This window comes from Ovis canadensis, chromosome 15 (genome assembly GCF_042477335.2).
Source record: "Ovis canadensis isolate MfBH-ARS-UI-01 breed Bighorn chromosome 15, ARS-UI_OviCan_v2, whole genome shotgun sequence".
NCBI lineage: Eukaryota > Metazoa > Chordata > Mammalia > Artiodactyla > Bovidae > Ovis > Ovis canadensis.
The window spans coordinates 51921426-51949331 of record NC_091259.1 but is presented as its reverse complement, the minus strand read 5'-3'; the positions used below and the strand labels follow the sequence as shown (position 1 = coordinate 51949331).

The following is a 27906-nucleotide window of genomic DNA, read 5'->3' as shown; positions in this document are numbered from 1 at the left end:
TTCTTCTAAAACTCTTTCAAAAAGTTGCAGAGGAAGGAACACATCCAAACTCATTCTACGAGGCCACCATTACCCTGATACCAAAACCAGACAAAGACAACACACAAAAAGAAAACTGCTGGCAAATATCACTGATGAACATAGATGCAAAAATCCTCAACAAAATTTTAGCAAACAGAATTCAGCAACACATCAAAAAGCTCATACACCATGATCAAGTTGGGTTTATTCCAGGGATGGAAGGATTCTTCAATATATGCAAATCAATCAATATGATACACCATATTAACAAATTAAAAGATAAAAACCATAGGATAATCTCAATAGATGAAGAAAAAGCCTTGGACAAAATTCAGCACCCATTATGTTTAAAACTCTTCTAAAAAATGGGTATAGAAGGAACCTACCTCAACCTAGTAAAGGCCATATATGATAAGCCTACGGCAAACATTATTCTCAACGGTGAAAAATTGAAAGCATTCCCCCTAAGATCAGGAACAAGACAAGGGTGTCCACTTTTGCCACTATTATTCAACATAGTTCTGGAAGTCCTAGCTACAGCAATTAGAGAAGAAAAAGAAATAAAAGTAATCCAGATCAGAAAAGAAGTAAAGCTCTCACTGTTTGCAGATGACATGATACTATACATGGAAAACCCTAAAGATAGTATCAGAAAATTACTGGAGCTAATCAGCGAATTTAGCAAAGCTGCAGGATACAAAATCAATACATAGAAATCACTTGCATTTCTATAAACTAACAATGAAAAATCAGAAAGAGAAATTAAGGAATCAATCTCATGTACCATTGCAACAAAAAGAATTAAATATCTAGGAATAAACTTACCTATGGAGACAAAAGAACTGCACACAGAAGATTATAAGACACTGATGACAGAAATCAAAGATGACATAAACAGATGGAGAGATATTCCATGTTCCTGGCTAGAAGAATCAATGTTGTGAAAACGACTATACTACCAAATGCATCCTACAGATTCAACGTGATCCCTATCAAATTACCAATGGCATTTTTCATAGAACTAGAACAAAAAATTTCACAATTCATATGGAAACACAAAAGACTCCAAATAGTGAAAGCAGTCTTGAGAAAGAATGGAATTGGAGGAATCAACCTTCCTAACTTCAGCTACAATCATCAAGACAGTATGGTACTGGCACAAAAACAGAAATATAGACCAATGGAACAAGATAGAAAGCCCAGAAATAAACCCATACATCTATGGGTACCTTATTTTTGACAAAAGAGGCAAGAATATACAATGGAGCAGACAGCCTCTTCAATAAATGGTGCTGGGAAAACTGGACAGCTACATGTAAAAGAATGAAATTAGAACACTTCCTAACACCATACACAAAGATAAACTCAAAATGGATTAAAGACATAAACGTAAAACCAGAAACTATGAAACTCTTAGAGGACAACATAGGCAGAACACTCAATGACATAAATCAAAGTAAGATCCTCTATGACTGACCTCCTAGAGTAACAGAAATAAAAATAAAAGTAAATAAGCAGGATCTGATTAAACTTAAAAGCTTTCACACAGCAAAGGAAACTATAAGCAAGGTAAAAAGACAACCCTCAGAATGGGAGAAAATAATAGCAAATGAAACAACTGACAAAGGATTAATTTCCAAAATATACAGGCAGAACTCAATGCCAGAAAAACACACAACAAACAAAATGTGAGAAAAAGACCTAAACAGACATTTCTCCAAAGAAGACATATAGATAGCTAACAAACACATGAAAAGATGCTCAACATCACTCATTATTCAGTTCAGTTCAGTCGCTCAGTCGTGTCTGACTCTTTGCGACCCCATGAATCGCAGCATGCCAGGCCTCCCTGTCCATCACCAACTCCCGGAGGTCTCTCAAACTCATGTCCATGGAGTCGGTGATGCCATCCAGCCATCTCATCCTCTGTGATCCCCTTGTCCTCCTGCCCCCAAGCCCTCCAAGCATCAGGGTCTTTTCCAATGAGTCAACTCTTCACATGAGGTGGCCAAAGTACTGGAGTTTCAGCTTTAGCATCATTCCTTCCAAAGAACACCCAGGAGTGATCTCCTTCAGAATGGATTGGTTGGATCTCCTTGCAGTCCAAGGGACTCTCAAGAGTCTTCTCCAACACCACAGTTCAAAAGCATCAATTCTTCGGCACTCAGCTTTCTTCACAGTCCAACTCTCACATCCATACACGACCACTGGAAAAACCATAGCCTTGACTAGATGGAACTTTGTTGGCAAAGTAATATCTCTGCTTTTCAATGCGCTATCCAGGTTGGTCATAACTTTCCCTCCAAGGAGTAAGCATCTTTTAATTTCATGGCTGCAGTCACCATCTGCAGTGATTTTGGCATCCAAAAAAATAAAGTCTGACACTGTTTCCCCATCTACTTCCCATCACTCATTATTAGAGAAATGCAAATCAAAACTACAATGAGATATAACCTCACACTGGTCAGAGTGGCCATCATCAAAAAGTCTACTAACAATAAATGCTGGAGAGGGTGTGGAGAAAATGGAATGCTCTTGTACTGTTGGTGGGAATGTAAATTGATACATCCACTATGGAAAACAGTATGGAGATTCCTTAAAAAACTAGAAATAAAACCACCATATGACCCAGAAATCCCAGTCCTAGGCATATACCCTGAGGAAAACAAAATTGAAAAAGACACATGTATCCCCTTGTTCTTTGCAGCACTATTTACAATAGCTAGGACATGGAGACAACCTAGATGTTCATCAACAGATGAATGGATAAAGAAGCTGTGGTACATACACACATGGAATATTACTCGGCCATAAAAAGGAACACATTTGAGTCAGTTTTGATGAGGTGGATGAACCTAGAACCTATTACACAGAGTGGAGTGAGTCAGAAAAAGAAAGATAAATATCATATTCTAATGCACATATACAGAATCTAGAAAAATGGTACTGAGGAATTTATTTACAGGGCAGCAATGGAGAAACAGCCAATAGACTTATGGACATGGGGAGCGGGGAGAAGAGGGATGAGATGCATGGAAAGAGTATCATGGAACTGACATCACCATATGTAAAATAGATAGCCAACGGGAATTTGCTGTATGGCTCAGGAAACTCAAACAGGGGCTCTGTATCAACCTAGAGAGGTGGGATGGGGAGATGGGAGGGAGGTTCCAAAGGGAGGGGATATATGTATACCTATGGCTGATTCATGTTGAGGTTTGACAAAAAACAACAAAATTCTGTAAAGCAATAATTATCTTTCAATAAAAAGTAAATTAAAAAAAAAAAAAAAGAATCTACCCAAAGCTGGGGAAAGTACCATGCAAAAGTATCAGAGGGAACAATGACTGAAGTCTCCACAAGGCCAGGAAGAGTTCCTATTTCCACTAGCCAGAGTGGAAAATCTCATAATTCATGGGACATTGGGCAGAGTACTCAAAAGGGTCTTACCTCATTACTTAGGGAAAAATTAGCCCAGACCAAAGGCTCTGTGGTGCCACCAAACAGTTTAAATTAAGCTTCAAAAGTATCAAACTATTTCTAAATAACTCAACTATGTCTTGAATAAAGCTCAAGAATAGCTGTAAGAATATAAAAGATTAGCCAGCATCCAATAAAAAATGAACAGGCATAAAAAGAAGCAGGAAAATATAACTCATAATTAAGTAGGGGAAATCAATCACTTAAAATGGACCTAAATGGGCACACATGATATAATTAATAGAAAAAGGCAGTAAAAGTTATTAAAACTATATTTAAGAAGAAGGAGGAAATAGTGAGCATGTTATGTAGAAACACGGAAGATACAAAAATGATCCAAATCAAATTTCCACTAGAAAGTATAAACAGCATATATGATGTTACAGAAAAAAAAGTTATAGAATCTGAAGATATCACAATAGAAACTCTGCTAAATTCAATAAGGAAAGAACAAAGATTGAAAAAAAATGAATAGAGAGTCAGTAAGCTCTGAAAAATATCAAACAATCTCATGTGTACTTGAAAGTCCTTCGAGGCATAAAAAATAATGGCCAAAATGTTCCTAAATTTTATGAAAACCATAAACTCACAGATCCAAGAAGCTCCATGAAACCCAAGCCAAGAAACATGAACACAGCTACACTAAGGCACGACACAATCAAACTGGTTAAAACCAGTGATAAAGGATAAAACTGTTCTAAGAAGATCTGAGGATAAAGTAAGTCACAACTCTAAGATTAAAAAACCAGGGAAGGCTTTTGGCATCATTGCCATTTATGGCCTCCTGTAAAGGTAACTGTCATCTCTAATAGTTACCAAGCACTCCTAATGAATCATGCACAATGCATAACCCAAATTGACTACTGCTGCCTTAGAAACTGGCAAAAGAAACAAAGAACAATAGCTAACATTCAATGAGACATATGCTTTATACTCATTTTCCCACTTAATCCCTCCACAACTAAATGTGGTTAATACTATTAACCCTGAATATTCATTGGAAGGACTGATGCTGAAGCTGAAGCTCCATTACTTTGGCCACCTGATGTGAAGAGCCAACTCACTGAAAAAGGCCCCGATCCTGGGAAAGATTGAAGGCAGGAGGAGAAGGGGCAACACAGGATGAGACGGTTGGATGGCACCACTGACTCAATGGACATGAGTTTGAGCAAACTCCAGGAAATAGTGAAGGAGAGGCAAGCCTGGCATGCTGCAGTCCATGGGGTTTCAAAGAGTTGGACACGACTTAACAACTGAAAACCAACTATCATTAAACCTGTCTTACAGATGAGGAAACTTAAGTAGAGAGGTTGAGTAATTTGTCCATGGCCTCACAACTAATAAGTGGTAGATCCAGTATTAAATTGTACAGGCAATCTGACCTAGCACACCTAACCACTATATCACACCACCTCCTAGCAGAGAGACACCCAGGCTCATGGGCAATAAACAACTTTTGCAGAATGGCAAACAACCATACCAACTCTACTATGAAGTTAACCTTGCAGAATTATGACACTAATCCAAGGGACTCTAATGCAGAGCCAAGGACCATAGCAAAAAGGAAAGCCACTTCTAAGGAAACTCTGATCACTCTGGGTTATATCTGAAGTTGTTTCATTTTTTTCCCAACATGCCACCAGAAATATCACTGAAGACATCAATCTAATCATCAGACACCTAAGTATACAATCAACAATAAAACATCCTCCAGAATGCTTTTCATCAATCTCCACTGACAGAGTGCTGTGACAGAGTCATGCCAAAAACATGAGCCACTGTGTCCCAAAGAGACTACTTCTCAAGGGGATATTAATTTTGTAAAAATAACAACTTTCAGAATGCAGCACCTGATAAAGCTTTGCCAGGCTCCTCTGTTAATAGAATTCTCCAGGTAAGAATATTGCAATGGGTTGCCATTTGCTTCTCCAGGAGATCTTCCCAACCCAGGGATTGAACCCAGGTCTCCCACATTCCAGACAGATTCTTTACCCTCTGAGCCACCAAGGAAGCCCAGCTTTACCTTAGGTGTCTCAAATACTTGTTCCAGATGTATGATATGTTCATGTTTCACACTTTTTAGGATGTCCACTTCCCGTTCAAGTAACTTCACAGCAGAGCTTCCAGCCTTAGATCATGAGGAAATACAGATTTCATGTAAGAATTTCATTACCACATACCTCAATACAAAAGTTAGAGTTATTTTATATTTTTTCCTATATTTTTTTCAGAAAGTTCCTTTTCCAAAAGATAATATGCAACCTATCTGCATGATAAGATTAACATATACCCTTTCTTTCCTTTGCCCAATTTTAAGAGATAATTCAGCCTCAAATCATATCTGTTTCTTGGATGGTTTCTATAAATTAGCTAACAACATGGTCTCTGTCACATCACAAAATTATTGCAGCTCTTAATATGCTTTTTGGTATTTCCTTCAAAACTATGTTGATCCTTTGATGGTAGCATAATAAAAACAAAATCTACTTTCTAGGGATGTCAATTAGAAAATGGATATAAGGCATCTGTCTCATTAAATGTCAGTTATTGGTAAAACAAAATGTTTTTGTTTTATCTTGCTTTGTTTCCATTACATTTATATACATATCAAAAGGAAACAATAGGCAGTTGAGATTTTACACTTCGCCCTGCATTATATCACTTCCTAGTCCCCCAGCCTCAAAAATTTGATAGAGAGAGAAAGAGCAGGAGAGAAAGAGAGAGAGTGCACAATGGAAATGGAGATTTTTGCCTTCAGACCAACCCAACTCCAAATTACCTCCTTAGGTGAAATCCTTAACCATACCTGACCAGACCATCAGGTGTGCAAGTAACTGATTATCTACACCATCATCTAAGATACTCCGGAAGGGCTTTCTCCACCTTTGCCAGCACTACCACCACCCCAATCATCATCCCTTTTGATATCTAAATTACCGTAATCATTCAAGAATAAACACTGTCCTCATTCACATAAAAATATCCCTGAAAGGAATAACAAAGCTCTTATTCCTCCCTCCCTCCTCCTAACCCACTCCTTCCCCCAAAGTTAGAAGAGACACAGCAGTTCCTGAAGGACTTGGAAAGAGATTGATCATAAGGCAAATTTTACCTAGTTAAAATTGTACCTACTGTCATGCCTGCTTCTAAGTATCTTTACCCTTTAAACATTACCATCTCAAAAGTGATAGGAAACTGAAAACCCACTGTGCCCCACCCATGGAGGATGAATCCTTGAGGAGAAATAACTTTATAGTTATTAAGAGAAATAGTGGCTTTGAGGAATAAATTCCTGTAGAGAATAGACATGGACAGATGTCACAATTTCTCCTAATAATTCATCTCAAGCCTATTCCTACTTCCCACCACAAATGGTTTATCTATATTTAATGCAGTAATATATTGTCCAATTCATATACTGACTATATAATTTTATTTTATTATCTTGGTGTCCTGAAAAGTCTCAGCATCAATATCTATGTGCAAGATTATGAATTCCTAAAGTTGCAAGAAAATGACTATATAACCCTGAAAGCTAAGCCTAACCCTATCTGACACCAAAGAAACAAAGGAAATCCCATTTAGTTAATCCTAGGGATTTCTGGAAGGACTCTGGATCTCCCCTTATTAAGAGTTAATGTTACTTTATTAAATTTCAGGGAGAAATGATATGTGTGTGTGAGTGTGAAGTCGCTCAGTCGTGTCTGACTCTTTGCGACCCCGTGGACTGAAGCCCACCAGGCTCCTCTGTCCATGGGATTCTCCAGGCAAGAATACTGAAGTGGGTTGCTGTTTCCTTCTCCAGGGGATCTTCCGGACCCAGGGATCGAACCCAGGTCTCCTGCATTGCAGGCAGACGCTTTAACCTCTGAGCCACCAGGGAAGCTAAACTTCAGGGAGAAATGATATGTAATTCCCTATTGTTTGTTTTTTAAAGAATGCATATAACCTACTATTTCATTTTGTAAATGTAATATCACAGACCCAAGGGAAAAAACACCATGGTAATGTTGCCTTTTTCCTCAAGCACAGAAACTGTTTTCAAGTTGATGAAGTGATCAGTTATGAAGTTTGAAGACTTGGATTCTCCCTTAAAGAGAAGCCCACTCCATTTGTCACTCCCGTGCAATCTAAAGTGGGAACTACAGCGGATACAAGGTAAACAGTACAGAAGAGAGCTGGAGAGAAAGTGATTCAAACGGAAAGAGCTGGTAGGATGAACAGAGTTGGCTATCAATGAGGAAATAATGAATGAAAGGAAAGGAGAGGATCAGTTCAGTTCAGTCACTCAGTCATGTCTGACTCTTTGCAACCCCATGAACTGCAGCACGCCAGGCCTCCCTGTTCATCACCAACTCCTGAAGTTCACCCAAACTCATGTCCATGTAGTCAGTGATGCCATCCAGCCATCTCATCCTCTGTCACCCCCTTCTCCTCCTGCCCCCAAGCCCTCCCAGCATCAGGGTCTTTTCCAATGAGTCAACTCTTCGCATGAGGTGGCCAAAGTATTGGAGTTTCAGCTTGAGCATCAGTCCTTTCAATGAACACCCAGGACTGATCTCCCTTAGGATGGACTGGCTGGATAGGGCAAAGTATATCAGAACCACATCAGGAGAGACTATCAGGACCTAATGCTCACTAGGAAGACAACAACCCTACATCTACATATACTGATAATCAACCCTCATCTTCAACTGACTCTGGTAAAAGAAAGAAAGCAAAAGTGAACGTCACTCAGTCATGCACCACTCTTTGCAACCCCATGAGTCCATGGAATTCTCTAGGCCAGAATACTGGAGTGAGTAGCCTTTCCCTAGAGTGGGTAGCATTTCCCTTGGGTATGGCTGGGTGCAGCAGACTTGGGTATGGCATAAGCCCTCTTGGAGGAGGTTGCCATTGACACTACCACAGAGATGCCAGAACTTACACAGGACTGGGGAAATAGACTCTCGGAGGGCACAAACAGAACCTTGTGCACACCAGGACCGAGGAAAAAGGAGCAGTGACCACACAAGAGACTGATCCAGACTTGTCCAAGATGTCCAGGAGTCTCCGGCAGAGGCATGGGTTGGTGGTGGCCTGCTGCAGGGTTGGGGCACTGAGTGTAGCAGTACACGCATGGGACCTTTTGAAGGAAGTTACCATTATCTTCATTACCTCCACCATGGTTTGGCCCCAAGAAGAGGTGGCAGGAATACACAGAAGAACTGTACAAAAAAGATCTTCACAACCAAGATTGGTGTGATCACTCACCTAGAGCCAGACATCCTAGAATGTGAAGTCAAGTGGGCCTTAGAAAGCATCACTACGAACAAAGCTAGTGGAGGTGATGGAATTCCAGTTGAGCTATTTCAAATCCTGAAAGATGATGCTGTGAAAGTGCTGCACTCAATATGCCAGCAAATATGGAAAACTCAGCAGTGGCCACAGGACTGGAAAAGGTCAGTTTTCATTCCAATCCCAAAGAAAGGCAATGCCAAAGAATGCTCAAACTACCACACAATTGCACTCATCTCACACACTAGTAAAGTAATGCTCAAAATTCTCCAAGCCAGACTTCAGCAATACGTGAACCGGGAACATCCTGATGTTCAAGCTGGTTTTAGAAAAGGCAGAGGAACCAGAGATCAAATTGCCAACATCTGTTGGATCATCGAAAAAGCAATAGAGTTCCAGAAAAACATCTATTTCTGCTTTATTGACTATGCCAAAGCCTTGACTGTGTGGATCACAACAAACCTTGGAAAATTCTTCAAGAGATGGGAATACCAGACCACCTGACCTGCCTCTTGAGAAATCTGTACACAGGTCAGGAAGCAACAGTTAGAACTGGACATGGAACAATAGACTGGTTCCAAATAGGGAAAGGAGTGCGTCAAGGCTGAATATTGTCACCTGCTTATTTAATTTATATGCAGAGTATATCATGCGAAATGCCAGGCTGGGTAAAGTACAAGCTAGAATCAAGATTGCCAGGAGAAATATCAATAACTTCAGATATGCTGATGACACCACCCTCATGGCAGAAACTGAAGAAGAACTAAAGAGCCTCTTGATGAAAGTGAAAGAGGAGAGTGAAAAAGTTGGCTTAAAACTCAACACTCAGAAAACTATGATAATGGCATCTGGTCCCATCACTTCATGGCAAACAGATGGGGAAACAGTGGAAACAGTGACAGACTTCATTTTTCAGGGCTCCAAAATCACACCAGATGGTGACTGCAGCCATGAAATTAAAAGACACTTGCTCCTTGCAAGGAAAGTTATGACCAACCTAGACAGCATATTAAAAAGCACACACACTACTTTGCCAACAAAGGTCCATCTAGTCAAATCTATGGTTTTTCCGGTAGTCATGTATAGATGTGAGAGTTGGACTATAAAGAAAGCTGAGCGCCGAAGAATTGATGCTTTTGAACTGTGGTATTGGAGGAGACTCTTGAGAGTCCCTTGGACTGTATGGGATATCCAACCAGTCCATCCTAAAGGAAATCAGTCCTGAATATTCACTGGAAGGACTGATGCTGAAGCTGAAACTCCAATACTTTGGCCACCTGATGCGAAGAGCTGACTCATTTGAAAAGACCCTGGTGCTGGGAAAGATTGAAGGCAGGAGAAAGGGACAACAGAGGATGAGATGGTTGGATGGTATCACCTACTCAATGGACATGAGTTTGAGTAAACTCCAGGAGTTGATGGACAGGGAGGTCTGGCATGCTGCGTGCAGCCCATGCGGTCGCAAAGAGTTGGATATGACTGAACTGAAGCCTTTCCCTTCTACAGGGGATCTTCCCAATCGAACCCAGGTCTCCCACATTGCAGGCAGATTCTTTACAAGCTGAGCCACAGGGGAAGCCCAGGAATATTGGAGTGAGTGGCCTATCCCTTCTCCAGCAGATCTTTCCAGCCCAGGAATTGAACGGGGGTCTCCTGCATTGCAGGTGGATTCTTTACCCACTAAGCTATGAGGGAAGCCCAGAAGGCTAGAGAAATACCCACATTTCTCCAGGGCAACAGCCCAGGGTCTGTCCCTAAGGGTCAGCTGCATTAGTGTGAAAAACTGTACTGCCTACCCGACCTTGCAGTAGAACTGCACCCTCAGTATGATGCTAAGAAGCCTTACCTTTTCTTTGTTCACTTTTTTAATTGCCCACTTAGTTTCTCTTTCCTTGTCTATGGCTTCAATGACCATTCCAAAGCTCCCTTGTCCCAGTACTCTTCCAAAGGTATAGATTTCCTAGATTAAAAAAATAAGAGTTCTTTTGTCTTTCTCTGCCACTCATCAGGTATGACAAATAAACGTATAATACTGACAGGCATCCACCCAAGGGAAGAGTGACTGTGCTCCAGGGCAAAATCAAATAGAAGGCACCGACACCACATATTTGCTTCAGTATAAATAAAAACATCTTAATTAAGCAAAAATAAGTTTTGATGAGTCTAATTAAATATCCTTTAGAGAAAAACCATAAAAATCCTAATGAGGAAACGTGGAAAACTTCAAATATATAAAAAATGAAACTCTCATAAACTATAATATTAAAGAAATGTTTTCACAAGAAGAAGAACGGACTATTAAAACATGTATACAAATATATAAATATATACTGTTTGTATAAAATAAGTTGTCCAAAAAATTATTCCCAAACTCTGAGAACTATACTATAAAGTCAACACATATTAACCACTAGACAACTGCTTTCCTGTTTACCAGGTAACCTTTCTCTTCATTGTTTCTACTAAATAATCATTTTTGTTGTTTTATTTGTTTTGTTTTAGGAAAAGGATCATATAAATCCTTTTTTATATTTATTAAAGTTTTTAAATAAGCATTTAGAAAAAAATTAAAACCATCCATAGTAACATTATCCAAACCAAGGATCCTTCTGTTTATCACTTCACTCCTGCTTACAAAGACGGAATGCACTGGTCTTGACAATACCAGCATTCCATTTCATGTTGTAAAATAACAAGCAGGTAACTCATTTACACTTTCAGTTCTTGTGAATTTTGTTGGAGAGAGCCAGTCTCCCTAATCTAAATCAACTCCAGGGCATTAACAAGAGTTTCTAGACCCATTATGCCCAGTGATTAGAACAGAAGAGAACCCCTGAGCTAATGTCACTGGAGGAAGTCTCTCTTGGAGACTTCTTAGAGCCTGCCTTAGAGATGCCAGATTCCCCCTGTGTGACTACTTTCATCTGCACCCTGCAACAGATAAATTACTGCTAGACTTCATATTTTTTCCTGCTTACATTCCTTTCTGACTTTTGTAAAAGAAGATGGAGTATCCAACTAATTACTTACCTACTTCACAAAGGGCTTTTCTGCCTAACTCTGCACCATGGTGATTGTCCTTTTGACTTTTTTCAACATGTATGCATTGGTCCTCAAACACTATTATTTACTCTCTAGCTTACAAATATTTGGACTCAATTTTTTCCTTCCAAGACGGTCTAGAAACACCTTATAAAGGTGTTTCTTTTTTATCCTTTAAAAAGCCTGCCTGAAACCTTGTAAGCAAAATAGTCATGCTTAGTGCATGAGGAAAAAGGAGAAGGAAGAAATGGAAGGGAGGAGAGAGAAGAAGAGAGGAACCAAGGAAAGGAAAGAGACACAAGGCGAGAAGGGAAGACACAGAAAGGGAAAGAAAAAAGAAGAAAAGAAAAATGTTCAGCTTCAACATGTGGATTTTTCTTAGCTATCTTCTTGTGATAAATACTTTGGGGACTACAAAGATGAATAAAACATAATTCCTGTTTTTTTATTGCTTGTCTCATGTCTGGCTCAATGGACATGAATTTGAACAAACTCTGGAGGACAGTGGAGGACAGAGCCTGGCACGCTGCCGTCCAGCAGAGTCAGACACAGTGACTGCACAACACCATTTGTAACTCAAGAGAGAAAATTTTTACTTAAGTCATACAGTCTTAAGTTAAAAGAAAAAAAACAAAATGACATTGGGGCCAGAGACCAGAGCTAAAATTCTGGGAACATAAGGGAAAATGGTATGAAAGAGATGGCTCCTGAGAAGCATGCGGGAGAACAAAGGCAAAGAAAAGAAGGAAAACTGAGAATTTTTCCCATAATCCAATCAAGGAATGAATGAGTGAGCTGATAAATGAATACATTTTTCTTTTACAAAAGCTCTTATGTGTGTTGATTTTATATCCTGCAACTTTACTATATTCATTGATTAGCTCTACTAATTTTCTGGTGGAGTCTTTAGGGTTTTCTATGTTGAGGATCATGTCATCTGCAAACAGTGAGAGTTTTACTTCTTCTTTTCCAATTTGGATTCCTTTTATTTCTTTTTGTGCTCTGATTGCTGTGGCCAAAACTTCCAGAACTATGTTGAATAGTAGCGGTGAAAGTGGGCACCCTTGTCTTGTTCCTGACTTTAGGGGAAATGCTTTCAATTTTTCACCATTGAGGATAATGTTTGCTGTGGGTTTGTCATATATAGCTTTTATTATGTTGAGGTATGTTCCTTCTATTCCTGCTTTCTGGAGAGTTTTAATCATAAATGGATGTTGATTTTTGTCAAAGGCCTTCTCTGCATCTACTGAGATAATCATATGGCTTTTATTTTTCAATTTGTTAATGTGGTGAATTACATTAATTGATTTGCGGATATTGAAGAATCCTTGCATCCCTGGGATAAAGCCCACTTGGTCATGGTGGATGATCTTTTTAGTGTGTTGTTGGATTCTGATTGCTAGAATTTTGTGGAGGATTTTTGCATGAGGAAAAAGGAGAAGGAAGAAATGGAAGGGAAAAGGAATGTTCATCAGTGATATTGGCCTGTAGTTTTCTTTTTTTGTGGCATCTTTATCAGGTTTTGGTATTAGGGTGATGGTGGCCTCATAGAATGAGTTTGGAAGTTTACCTTCCTCTGCAATTTTCTGGAAGAGTTTGAGGAGGATAGGTGTTAGCTCTTCTTGAAATTTTTGGTAGATTTCAGCTGTGAAGGCGTCTGGACCTGGGCTTTTGTTTGCTGGAAGATTTCTGATTACAGTTTCAATCTCCGTGCTTGTGATGGGTCTGTTAAGATTTTCTATTTCTTCCTGGTTCAGTTTTGGAATATTGTACTTTTCTAAGAATTTGTCCATTTCTTCCACGTTGTCCATTTTATTGGCATATAATTGCTGATAGTAGTCTCTTATGATCCTTTGTATTTCTGTGTTGTCTGTTGTGATCTCTCCATTTTCATTTCTAATTTTATTGATTTGATTTTTCTCTCTTTGCTTCTTGATGAGTCTGGCTAATGGTTTGTCAATTTTATTTATCCTTTCAAAGAACCAGCTTTTGGCTTTGTTGATTTTTGCTATGGTCTCTTTTGTTTCTTTTGCATTTATTTCTGCCCTAATTTTTAAGATTTCTTTCCTTCTACTAACTCTGGGGTTCTCCAATTCTTCCTTTTCTAGTTGCTTTAGGTATAGAATTAGGTTATTTATTTGACTTTTTTCTTGTTTCTTGAGGTATGCCTGTAGTGCTATGAACTTTCCTCTTAGCACTGCTTTTATAGTGTCCCACAGGTTTGGGGTTGTTGTGTTTTCATTTTCATTCGTTTCTATGCATATTTTGATTTCTTTTTTGATTTATTCTGTGATTTGTTGGTTATTCAGAAGTGTGTTGTTCAACCTCCATATGTTGGAATTTTTAATAGTTTTTTTCCTGTAATTGAGATCTAATCTTAATGCATTATGGTCAGAAAAGATGCTTGGAATGATTTCAATTTTTTTAAATTTATCAAAGTTAGATTTATGGCCCAGGATGTGATCTATCCTGGAGAAGGTTCCATGAGCACTTGAGAAAAAGGTGAAATTCATTGTTTTGGGGTGAAATGTCCTATAGATATCAATTAAGTCTAACTGGTCTAATGTATCATTTAAAGTTTGTGTTTCTTTGTTAATTTTCTGTTTAGTTGATCTGTCCATAGGTGTGAGTGGGGTATTAAAGTCTCCCACTATTAATGTGTTATTGTTAATTTCCCCTTTCATACTTGTTAGCATTTGTCTTACATATTGCGGTGCTCCTATATTGAGTGCATATATATTTATAATTGTTATATCTTCTTCTTGGATTGATCCTTTGATCATTATGTAGTGGCCTTCTTTAGCATTCCTATACACTAATAATGAGAAAGTAGAAAAAGAAATTAAGGAAACAATTCCATTCACCATTGCAACGAAAAGAATAAAATACTTAGGAATATATCTACCTAAAGAAACTAAAGACCTATATATAGAAAACTATAAAACACTGGTGAAAGAAATCAAAGAGGACACTAATAGATGGAGAAATATACCATGTTCATGGATTGGAAGAATCAATATAGTGAAAATGAGTATACTACCCAAAGCAATTTACAAATTCAATGCAATCCCTATCAAGCTACCAGCCATATTTTTCACAGAACTAGAAAAAATAATTTCAAGATTTGTATGGAAATACAAAAAAACTCGAATTGCCAAAGCAATCTTGAGAAAGAAGAATGGAACTGGAGGAATCAACTTGCCTGACTTCAGGCTCTACTACAAAGCCACAGTCATCAAGACAGTATGGTACTGGCATAAAGACAGACATATAGGTCAATGGAACAAAATAGAAAGCCCAGAGATAAATCCACACACATGTGGACACCTTATCTTTGACAAAGGAGGCAAGAATATACAATGGAGTAAAGACAATCTCTTTAACAAGTGGTGCTGGGAAAACTGGTCAACCACTTGTAAAAGAATGAGACTAGATCACTTTCTAACACTGCACACAAAAATAAACTCAAAATGGATTAAAGATCTAAATGTAAGACCAGAAACTATAAAACTCCTAGAGGAGAACATAGGCAAAACACTCTCCGACATAAATCACAGCAGGATCCTCTATGATCCACCCCCCAGAATTCTGGAAATAAAAGCAAAAATAAACAAATGGGATCTAATTAAAATTAAAAGCTTCTGCACAACAAAGGAAAATATAAGCAAGGTGAAAAGACAGCCTTCTGAATGGGAGAAAATAATAGCAAATGAAACAACTGACAAACAGCTAATCTCAAAAATATACAAGCAACTTATGCAACTCAATTCCAGAAAAATAAACGACCCAATCAAAAAATGGGCCAAAGAACTAAATAAACATTTCTCCAAAGAAGACATACGGATGGCTAACAAACACATGAAAAGATGCTCAACATCACTCATTATTAGAGAAATGCAAATCAAAACCACAATGAGGTACCACTTCACACCAGTCAGAATGTCTGCGATCCAAAAATCTGCAAGTAATAAATGCTGGAGAGGGTGTGAAGAAAAGGGAACCCTCCTACACTGTTGGTGGGAATGCAAACTAGTACAGCCACTATGGAGAACAGTGTGGAGATTCCTTAAAAAACTGCAAATAGAACTGCCATATGACCCAGCAATCCCACTGCTGGGCATACACACCAAGGAAACCAGAATTGAAAGAGACACATGTACCCCAATGTTCATTGCAGCACTGTTTATAATAGCCAGGACATGGAAACAACCTAGATGTCCATCTGCAGATGAATGGATAAGAAAGCTGTGGTACATATACACAATGGAGTATTACTCAGCCATTAAAAAGAATACATTTGAATCAGTTCTGATGAGATGGATGAAACTGGAGCCGATAATACAGAGTGAAGTAAGCCAGAAAGAAAAACACCAATAAAGTATACTAACACATATATATGGAATTTAGAAAGATGGCAATGATGACCCTGTATGCAAGACAGCAAAAGGAGACACAGATGTGTAGAGCAGACTTTTGGACTCAGAGGGAGAGGGAGAGGGTGGGATGATTTGGGAGAATGGCATTGAAACATGTATACTATCATGTAAGAATCGAATCGCCAGTCTATGTCCAATGCAGGATACAGCATGCTTGGGGCTGGTACACGGGAATGACCCAGAGGGATGTTGTGGGGAGGGAGGTGGGAGGGGGGTTCATGTTTGGGATCGCATGTACACCCGTGGTGGATTCATGTCAATGTATGGCAAAACCAATACAGTATTGTAAAGTAAAATAAAGTAAAAATAAAAATTAAAAAAAATAAAAAATAAAAAAATAATTTAAAAAAAAGAAAAAAAAATAAGCTCTTATGACCAAATTTAAAACAGTAAATTTGTGGATTTTTTTTTTAATGTAGGTCTTTTGCAAGATTTTGTAAGACTTAACAAAATCTTTCACAGGGGAAGATTTAAGCTTTCAGGTCAGAGTTTCTTAGAAAGTTTTTCTGATCACTTCAAGTAGATTGCTAAATATTTTTTAAAAGAATTGTTCAAAGTTATTTAACATTAATGGAATTTTCCTCTTGTAGTTGTTCCTATTGTAGTTCCTTCAATCTAGGATTAAAGGAACACATTTTAATTTCTAAGATGGTATTTAATTTAAGTCATATTTGCATATAAGAACTAGAATCCTGGGAAGAATAATATTGGTATTCATTCAATCACAAGCTGGGAAAAAATGGGCAAGTCCACGAGGGAAATTTTGGCCTCCCTACTGGTCATCAAAGAAGTGAAGAGCCAAACCATCTAAGTCATCTGGTCTCTCTCTTCCTCTCAAATAGGTCTATATAAAGATTTCACAACTGCCCTCAGCAACCGGCAAGACCTGGAGACCAAATGCTCTCATTTTATCTAATAAATGTCCTCCACTTAATTACGCAAGTCAAGTTACATCTCTATGAACAGAAAAAAATAATTAGTCCGCAGTTGCTTTAGTAAAGACTTCAACAATCTTAAAAATAGTTAAGTTTCTTCTTTTCTTTTCTTTCCCTACAGACAGACTTTTTAAATCACATTTGTCATGAACATTGACTTAGAAGAAATTTGAAAATGTTCTAGTAGCTTCAGTTTGGCCTCTATATACCTGAATAGCAGCTCCATTGTCCATCCTTATGTGAGGAATTTTTCCTTCTGTGAAGTTGCCCCGACCCCACTGTTGTTGAGATGGTTTTCTCTCTACATTTGAAGATTTTGAGGGCTTGAACCAAAAAGAAATTTTGATATTAATATTAAGATACAATATACTTGTTGACAAAGTGAAGTGAAAGAAAGTGAAGTAGCTCAGTCGTGTCCAACTCTTTGTGACCCCATGGACTGTAGCCTATCAGGCTCCTCCATTCAAGGGATTTTCCAGGCAAGAGTGCTGGAGTGGATTGCCATTTCCTTCTCCAGGGGATCTTCCCAACCCAGGAATAGAACCCGGGTCTCCCACATTGCAGGCAGATGCTTTACCATCTGAGCCACCAGGAAGATCAAACAAAGTAAGAACCCTAATTTAGATAATCTGAAAAAATTTAATACGTGTCAAGATATTTATTGTATACAAGATAGTTTATTGCCTTTTTCAAATTCAAAGCCCTATATAATTCATTCACTCATTAGGCTAAAAGAGGCCTTAGGAAGTTATTCAATCTAATCCCCTGAATCCAGGCAATTCTACATGATGACCTGCACAGAAGATAAATCAAGACTTAAAATCTTTAAAATCACAAGAGAAGGCAACTTCACAGTTTTCTCAATCACTCTTGTTTCAAGACATAACAATCATCTCAAATAGGTTATACACAAGAAATTACTGACCAGACAGTCACAAAATATTCTTTGAATGAAAATAACATAGCAACAATTCACTCAGAGACATCTATATGGCAATAACTATACCATAATACAATTCAGAAATAACTGTTTATAGTGAAAATTTGAAAAAGGTATAAATTTGAGGACTGATAACCTAACTTTTCTTAAACTTACTGCTCTCTGTCTCCAAATTTATGCTCTATCAATGACAATCTTCCAGAGTGCCTCTTCTCTATAAAGGCAAACATACCCAAACCTGTCCAACTGCATATTCACAGATTGTAACTAAGGCAAATCAATTTTGTAAGGTATATTTGATATTCCATCTAGATAACCAGGAACTGTCTTAAATAATAACCACCCTGTATTTAACCACAATCATAAATCTCATTCTGCATCAGTTGAAGAAAACGCCCCCAAATTCAGGTTTAATTCAATTTGAAAACCGATCAATTTCCATATAAACCATTTTTTAAATAAAAGCTGGAATAACATTCCAAATTACTTATAATCCTAGGAAATCATTAATTTGGGGCAGTGGTTGGTTAACAGAATGAAAGAAATTATCAACTGATTTATCTTACCTCTTCTGTAAGAAAGAAATGTTACCTTAATAGTAAAGAAGGCACTGACCCATGGATAAGGATGAATGCAGGGATGGGATTAGGGAATGGGACATCAACTTGTGTTGAGATGTAGAATCTTTAATATTTACCGAATCTTTTCCAGAGGTAACATCTTTGCTGGCTCCTTTTTCTTTTTTTTTTTCTGGTGAAAATGTAAATTCTGAACTGCCTGTGCTTGATGTCTGTGACATTTCCACCACTGACATTGGAGAAAGCTTTGTTTTACAAGAACATGTACAAAGTGCATTTTTCTGAGAAGCAGATGAGCAGTGGGGGCACTTTGTGGATTTTTTACCACAGCTGCTATCAGCCATTTGCTTAACTCTGCAACAAAAGCAACTTTATTAAAAGAAAGATGTTTCTGCTGTTTGAGGAAAAGAACCAGACCGAAAAGGAAAAGGTAGGCTGGTGGTGAAAACTGTAACTTCCAAGTGGTGAGGTCCTTAGGTTAATGATGCACTCCACTTCCAGTCACACATGAGAGCTGCAGGAAGAAAAGAAATCTCCATTTAGAAAATTCTTTCTTATCCTATCACTCTCCTAGAAATCAAAGACAAACTAGCAACTAGCACCAAAAGCATCCTGCCTATACATGAAAAGTTAATATTTACAATGAAATTAGAATACATTTCTAAAAACCAATACATTCTTATCTTCCAGAATTGATTCCTTGAACTCCGGATATTTATTTAACAGCCCAAAGAATCACCTTCTGAACTGCTAAAAAGTGTGGTCTAAGGAAATTCGGTGGGTTGGTACAAATTTTTAAAAATAAAGTAGAATAAAATAGATAAATATATGAGAGCATTTTGCATAGCTCCTTGGTACGGTTTATGAAACTTTAAAAAAATTACTTAGTTATGAATGTATAGAACATGTGTGTGTGTGTATGTGTGTGTGTACACTTGGTCACAATATAAAATGCATTTCATAAGGTGGGTTGTAGTAAATAAAAAAGGCTTTAAAATACTTGTATAAAACACACATTACTGTGGTTTCAAAAGTTAATGAGCCTCTGTCTACATACCATCAGAGTAAATCCATGTTGTGGTGCACTCAGTCGCTAAGTCATGTCTGACTCTTTACACCCCATGCACTATATAGCTCACCAGGCTTCTCTGTCCATGGGATTCTCCGGGCAAGAATACTGGAGTGGGTTGCCATTTCCTCCTCCAGGGGATCTTCTCAACCCAGGGATTGAGAACCTGTGTCTCCTTCATTGGCAGGCAGATTCTTTACCACTGAGTCACCTGGAATGCCCCAAATCCATACCATACATTTCACAAAGGAGTAGGTAATTTGATTCTATAAAGCTATCTAATGCTAAAAGTTCAAAGGCAATATCAGAAGTATCTTATTTTTACTCTCAAATAGAAAAACAGGAACTAGTGTGTGCTACTTTTCCCTAAATAAACAGGTATGCCCATCATTCTACCTAACCAGTTATTGCAGCAATATGTATAGTGGCAAGTTGGAAACATGTGAGTTTAGGAATGAGGGGGGATGTGTTCTGCAGCACATGAAAAAGAAACTGAGAAACTTCCAGAAGTAACTGGGAGTACAGCATCATGGTTCCCTGCCATCCTACTTCAGATATTACTTGAAAGCATATTTTGAAGTCATAGATTGATAAGTCTGGGGATATATAGAATATACCTTTGTTCTTCGAACTGGAATAAACTTGACCAGAATAGGAGCTAGATATCTTTATTTCATTAAAGAAATAAATTTCTAGCTTTAGTTATCTAAGATTGGTTTTCTAATCAAAAATAAGGATTGACTTTGATCAAATCTTTACCTATCGTGATTATCATATTTTTCTTATTTGATTTTTTGGTATGTTCTATGGTATTAAAAGCTTTCTTAATATTAAAGCACTCTTGCATTTTGGTGATGAACCCTACATGATCATGATGGATGATTCAATGTGCTGAAAAATTGAAATGTTTGTATTCTGACTTTTCACAGTTATATTCATAAGTTAAACTGGTCTCTAATTTTCCTTTTCACTCATCTTTATCAGGTTTTGATACAAGATTCTGGCAGTTTTATAAAATAAATTGGCTATCCTTCCATCTCATGAAGCTTTGTAATAGTCTGTACAGCTTGGGAATCTATAGGAAAATCTTCCAGGCCCAAAGGATTTTGTGAAAGATATTGCTAGTAGTTTATCCAATATTTATTCCCCCACTCTTCCTTATTAACAGAACCCTAATTCTGTCTGGGATAGCAATATGCTAACTAAAATCCTCCATTTCTGCACATCCCTTGCAGTTGACTTCTGGCCATGAACCTTACAGAATGCAAGCAAAGTTGTACTTAAAGAAAAACTTTTATTCTTAAAACTTTATTAAAAATAGAAAAAGAAAGAACAAAAAAAATACTACATGAGAAGTCAAATCAAAGAAAGAGAAAAACATATTAAAAAACAAAATTTAAGATGAACAGAAATGAAAAAGAAATGTAGGTTCTGTTGAATTTTGCCTATAAGGCTTCAAATAAACTGAACCTTCACTCCCTCTCAGATTTCTCTCTCCACTCTCTCCCTTGCTCTAAATACACTGGTCTCCTTGCTGTTCCTTGCATATGCCAAGCACAGTGCCTTCTCGCGGCTTTGGCCCTTGCTTCCTCTGCTAGGATGCGCTTTCCTCAGATATTTGCATGGCTTGCTCCCTCACTTCATGGTGATTTCTGCTCATCTGAGAGACCTCTTCTAACCATCTCATCTGAAATAGCAGGCCATTCATTCTGTTCCCTTACTTTGCTTTATTTTTGTTCACAGCATTTATCATTTCACTTGGGAAGTTCTGTATCAGGTTCCTTCCTACTTTTAGGGAACAGATTATTTCCATATATGTAAATTGTTTCATGAGGCTTCCTCGAAGGCTCAGTGGGTAAAGAATCTGCCTGCAATGCAGGAGACACACGGTTAGATTCCTGGGTCTGGAAGATCTCCTGGAGAAAGAAATAGCAACCTACTTCAGTATTCTTGCCTAAAAATTCCCATGGACAGAAGAGGCTGGCAGGCCAATGAGTCACAAAGGGTAGGACACAACTAAGTGACTAAGTACACAAACTGTTTCATAGCAATGAAAGCCATCCAATTCGTTTCATTCAGTTAGAATAACCAAAATCAGATCATGGCAGTGTTCTCAAAAACAGAGGAGCTCTTATATGCCAATCTTTTCTGTGAAGAGATGCAAAAATCCTAAATGGTGTGCCTGTATTTATCTTTATCCTAGGTAACAGCATATTCTAAGATTACTAGATAGAAATAAATAGGCAAGTCAGCCCAATAAGTATGACCTTTCACCAAAGCAGTACAAAAAATCCTACTGATGTGATTAAAACCCATAATGGTGAGCACTGGAAAAGGTACATCAAGGGTACCCTTCAGACAGGCAGAGGGAAAAAAGAATGCAACTGATGCCAACATACACACATTTTAACAAATGCTTGACCTTGTTTTCCAAGTATATGTAGCAAGACAAACAAAACTCAGAATGTACCTTTATGCACACTGAAAAATGATTTAACTTTAGGCCTTGGAAGAAAATGCTTTGCATTTCAGGTTAAATATATAAGCCTGTAACCATCAATGACTCAGAGCAGCAGAGTAGATCTGCAAATAACAGCCTTTCTGTTTAGAAAAAAAATAATGCTTTCTCTCTGCAGGTGTAGAAAAGTCCCATATCAGATATGTAAGGCATCATTTTATGCATGCATTAAGAATACTGATTTTATAGTACTTTTTATAAGAAACTGAAAGAAGTTTTCATAATGTAAAGGTTTATTTAAAATGTAGCTAAGTTCCTTCATTATATACAATACTCCTAAAAGCATTCTTACTATATCCCTCAAGTTTTTTATTGTTCCTTTTATTTTATTTTTTATTACAATCATTTTTTAATTTAAATTTATTTATTTTAATTGGAGGCTAATTACTTTACAATATTGATTGGTTTTGCCATACATCAACATGAATCCGCCACAGGTGTACACGTGTTCCCAATCCTGTGAGTGAAGTCGCTCAGTCGTGTCCGACTCTTTGCAACCCCATGGATAGGAGCCCCTGTCAAGGCTCCTCAGTTCATGGAATTTTCCAGGCAGGAGCACTGGAGTGGGTTGCCATTTTCTTCTCCATATATTTATATATATATATATATCCACAAACTTTCAAGAGAATCTTTAAATATTAAATTTCCCATTTCTAAGACAGCTTATTTTGTGGATTGAAAATAGTTGTATTTTTCTTAGCTCAGTTCAGAAAGCATTTTCTTTAGTTTCTCCCTCAGTCTCTCAATGTCAAGTTATCACAGTATCACTGACACTGACATAGACTTCCAGGTACTTTCTCGCTCCAGTTTCTGACACATCCATTGCCCTAGAAGTATTTGGTAGCTATATTCAGAAAATATAGGAGTTCCTGGTATTCACTGACAAGCTTCATTTCTGCTTCCCAGCTTACCAACTGTTACATTTGCCAAAGTAATGTTCTACTTTCTTACCCTAGCAATGCTAAAACAATAGGTGGAATAGCTGTATGCAAAATTTCTTGAGAAGGATTGGCTTTTGAATTTAATTTCTTTTTGGCTGGCTGAATTCTAATTATTTTAACTTAAAAACCAAAATAGAACAAACATTTACTCACGTTTATTCCTGTCTCACTTATGAATTGATCTGAAAGATTTGTTAGTAAAATAAACCTAACTGTCTAGTGGGCCAAATGATGTCATTCATATTTTAGGGGCATAAAATGAACCAGGTATTGCAAACCTAGCGTATCTCTATGTAAATACAAAGATGAATAGCTCTTCTTATGTAGAACCATGGAATTACATGTAAACAGGACTTTGGATAGAAAAACATATTAGGAAACCAAAGAAACTTATAATGTAATAGTTTCTTTGTGTCCCCGTAGACTGGACATGCATAGTATTAAACATAATGTAAATAAATACAATAAGGTCAAATAATGTCAGTGTTTAACAAATGTGAGCTTTCCTTTGGCGAGAGATTCTCATTTTATTTTCAGGAGTAAAACAAGTCAATAGAACAACCCTGATATGGAAACTCTCTGAGTTTTTATTTCAGCATAAAAAGGTCTCTTAACACACTGGCCCTACGAGACACACTTACAGTAATTTCCTCGAAAATGAACACAAGAATGGTTTTATGAGATATAACTAGCTACAATTTTCTTCCCCAAAAGCAATTTTTAGCTTTCTTTGCTAAGACTATGTCTACAAGGAACCTAACAGTCAAGTCAATTCAGTAAAAAATGTGTCCTATTCAAGTGAAGAAAAAAACCTTATGGATTGTCTGACATTATGCAGACCAAGCAGAATGACTGTATATTCACTTCTCAACTACTTGTTTTCATAACATGCTTACAGAACCTAAAGAGGGGCCAAATGAGCTTTCTAGATCATACTGTTGTTAAATGAGACCAGCACTTGTTTACTATCTCCATTAAGGTCATAATTAGGAAAATTGGTCTATATTGTCTTATAAAAGGATTTATTGTATGTTTAAATTTCATTTTATTTTATTTCAGACATTTAAAAATTCTGACATTTAACACCTAGCATATGCCATCAGATTTAAAATTTTTAATTTGCATAATACTCCTCACTGATTAAACTATAATCTGGAGGGACAGTCTTAAATGTGGTCCCCATGTTGACAGTTTAAGAACAGAGATTTTACAAAGAAAGTACGGTTTAAAGAAACGGGAGAGATTCCCCCATCCCTGCCAATTCTTTCTCTGATGTTTTTCTTGTTGTTATCCAGTGTCTTTTCTCCATGTACATTAAAAGTAATCTGAAGTCAGGGACCTTTATGTCAGCACAGCTGATCCTGTACATAATGGACACTCAATGAAAATCTGTGAGTGTTTATTTTGCAGGGGAAGAGCCATAATCACAAATCACTTAGGCAGAAAATAAGCAGGTGTATAGAAAAATTATCAAGAAACAAAGGGGTCATGTTGAGGAGGGAATATCAGAGGTCTCTTCATAGATCTGCAGAGGGAATTAGAGTTCTTTGTGATTCAAAGACACTGCAAGCCAATATCAACCTGATACAAAGGGCTTCCCAACATTCAGAACTGTCTAAGTTAACAGGAAAGACTATCTCTGTCACTATAAGTGTCCAAATAGAGGTTGGAAGGTCAGCTGTAAGAAATCATAGATGATATTTAAACATAAACAAGGATGTCATAGAAAAAGCAAGGGAATTCCAGAAAAATATCTACTTCCATTTCATTGACTACACAACAGCCTTTGACTGTGTGGATCACAACAAACTGGAACATTCTTAAAGTGATGGGAATACCAGACCACCTTACCTGTCTCCTGAGACACCTGAATGCAAGTCAAGGAGCAATAGTTAGAATTAGACATGGAACAACAGACTGGTTCAAAATTGGGAAAGGAGTATGTCAAGGCTGTATATTTTCACCCTGCTTATTTATGTGTACTATATGTATTAGGTATACTATGCAGAGTACACCATGCGAAATGCTGGGCTGTCTGAATCACAAGCTGGAATCAAGATTTCCAGGAGAAATATCAACAACCTCAGATGTGCAGACAATACCACTCTAATGACAGAAAGTGAAGAGTAACTAAAGAACCTCTTGATGAGGGTGAAAAAGGAGAGTGAAAAAGCTGGCTTAAAACTCAACATTAGAAAAACAAAGATCATGGCATCCAGTCCCATCACTTCTTGGCAAATAGAAGGGGGAAAAGTGGAAACAGTGACAGATTTTATTTTCTTGGACTCCAAAATAACTGCAGACAGTGACTGAAGTCATGAAATTAAAAGATGCTTGCTCTTTGGAAGAAAAGCTATGACAAACTTAGTCAGCATATTAAAAAGCAGAGACATCACTTTGCCAACAAAGGTGTATATAGTCAAAGCTATGGTTTTTGCAGTAGTTTTTGTACAGATGTGATAGCTGCACCGTAAAGAAGCCGAAGAATTGATGCTTTTGAACTGTAGTGCTGGAGAAGGCTACTGACAGTCCCTTGGACAGCAAGTAGATCAAACCAGTCAATCCTAAAGGAAATCAACCCTGAATATTCATTGGAAGGAGTGACGCTAAAGCTGAAGTTAAAACACTTTGGCCATCTGATGCAAAGAGCAGACTCATTGGAAAAGACCCTGATGCTGGGAAAGATTTAAGGCAAAAGGGGAAGGGGGCAGTAGAAGATGAGATGGTTGGATGGCATCACCGACTCAATGGACTTGAGTTTGAGCAAACTCCAAGAGATAATGAAGGATAGGGTAGCCTGGCATGCTGTAGTCCACAGGGTTGCAGAGTTGGACACGACTCAGAAACTGAACAAACAGGCAACCTACTTCTTGTAGCCAGATGTTTGAAGGCATGACAACTCCAAACAGTCTATAATAAAACACTAACAATACATTCCATGATCTCTGTTTTTAAGATTCTTTATAAGTAATATTAGTTTAATAAAAAACAACAACAACAACAAAAATACTTCTCTTGACTGTGACAACATCCAGGGCAGGGACTATGTTCTATTCTCCTTGTCATCTTATATTCAGTAAGTTCAGTTCAGTTCAGTTCAGTCGCTCAGTCATGTCCGACTCTTCGTGACCCCATGAATCGCAGCACACCAGACCTCCCTGTCCATCACCAACTCCCGGAGTTCACTCAGACTCACGTCCATCGAGTCAGTGAGGCCATACAGCCATCTCAACCTCAGTCGTCCCCTTCTCCTCCTGCCCTCAATCCCTCCCAGCATCAGAGTCTTTTCCAATGAGTCAACTCTTCGCATGAGGTGGCCAAAGTACTGGAGTTTCAGCTTCAGCATCATTCCCTCCAAAGAAATCCCGGGGCTGATCTCCTTGAGGATGGACTGGTTGGATCTCCTTGCAGTCCAAGGGACTCTCAAGAGTCTTCTCCAACACCACAGTTCAAAAGCATCAATTCTCTGGCACTCAGCTTTTTCAGCTATATTCAGTAAAGATCTCCATTATTAAATAAGGGTTATTGATTGATAACTATTCAGTGATTGATAGAAACAGTGTTTCTGAACACACAAGTATAATATGCAATGTAGGTGCCTAGGGTAAAAGAGCCAGTGCTTATCATGTAAAAAAATAATATACCTGAAGACACCTCCTGGCCAAAAAACTAACTGCCAACACTCACTCTACCTTGAAGCTCTCATTTTAGAGCAAAACACCAAAACCCCAATACCAAGCCTGACCCTAATCCTCTACTCTAAATTGCCACCTACTTCTGACAGTTTTCCTATCAGACAAGATGTTACAACTACACTCCCAAATTTGTGAATCTTAAAGGATATATATATACAAGTATTTACTTCAATGATATACCATATTGTAAAACTCTAAGGATTTCGGCTGACTAAGCCCAGTCTTTAACAACTATAAAGCTTTGTCCTAGAGAGTGAAAAAGTTGGCTTAAAACATTCAGAAAACTACCATCACGGCATCTGGTCCCATCATTTCATGCGAAATAGATGGGGAAACAGTGGAAACAGTATCAGACTTTATTTTTTGGGCTCCAAAATCACTGCAGATGGTGACTGCAGCCATGAAATTTAAAGACGCTTACTCCTTAGAAGGAAACTTATGACCAACCTAGATAGCATATTCAAAAGCATACACATTACTTTGCCAAAAAAGGTCCGTCTAGTCAAGGCTATGGTTTTTCCAGTGGTCATGTATAGATGTGAGAGTTGGACCTGAGCGCCGAAGAATTGATGCTTTTGAACTGTGGTGTTGGAAAAGACTCTTCAGAGTCCCTTGGACTGCAAGGAGATCCAACCAGTCCATCTGAAAGGAGACCAGTCCTGGTTGTTCATTGAAAGGACTGATGCTGAATCTGAAACTCCAATACTCTGGCCACCTCATGCAAAGAGTTGACTCACTGGAAAAGACCCTGACGCTGGGAGAGACTAGGGTCAGGAGGAGAAGGGGACGACTGAGAATGAAATGGCTGGATGGCATCACCGACTCGATGCACATGTGTTTGGGTGAACTCTGGGAGTTGGTGATGGACAGGGAGGCCTGGTATGCTGCGATTCATGGGCTCACAAATATTCGGACACCACTGAGTGACTGAACTGAACTGAATAAACCTTAATATTACTCAGATCCTCATATTC

General features: G+C 38.0%; 1 protein-coding gene across 10 annotated transcripts in view; it reads right to left on the bottom strand.

Moving 5' to 3' along the window:
* The window catches only part of STK33 (serine/threonine kinase 33), a 199526-nt gene that overhangs the window by 81607 nt on the left and 90013 nt on the right, over positions 1–27906 (bottom strand). For 8 of the 10 annotated variants that reach the window (XM_069554488.1, XM_069554489.1, XM_069554490.1 and 5 more), the window contains 4 exons: positions 18829–19223; positions 17401–17514; positions 10625–10738; positions 5525–5629 (listed from right to left, as the gene is read on the bottom strand). In XM_069554488.1, coding sequence (XP_069410589.1) covers positions 5525–5629; positions 10625–10738; positions 17401–17514; positions 18829–19053 — 558 coding nt within the window. In that variant the 5' untranslated portion in view covers positions 19054–19223. The remainder of the gene's footprint in view (positions 1–5524; positions 5630–10624; positions 10739–17400; positions 17515–18828; positions 19224–27906) is intronic. The other 2 variants (XM_069554494.1, XM_069554493.1) reach the window with 1 other exon arrangement.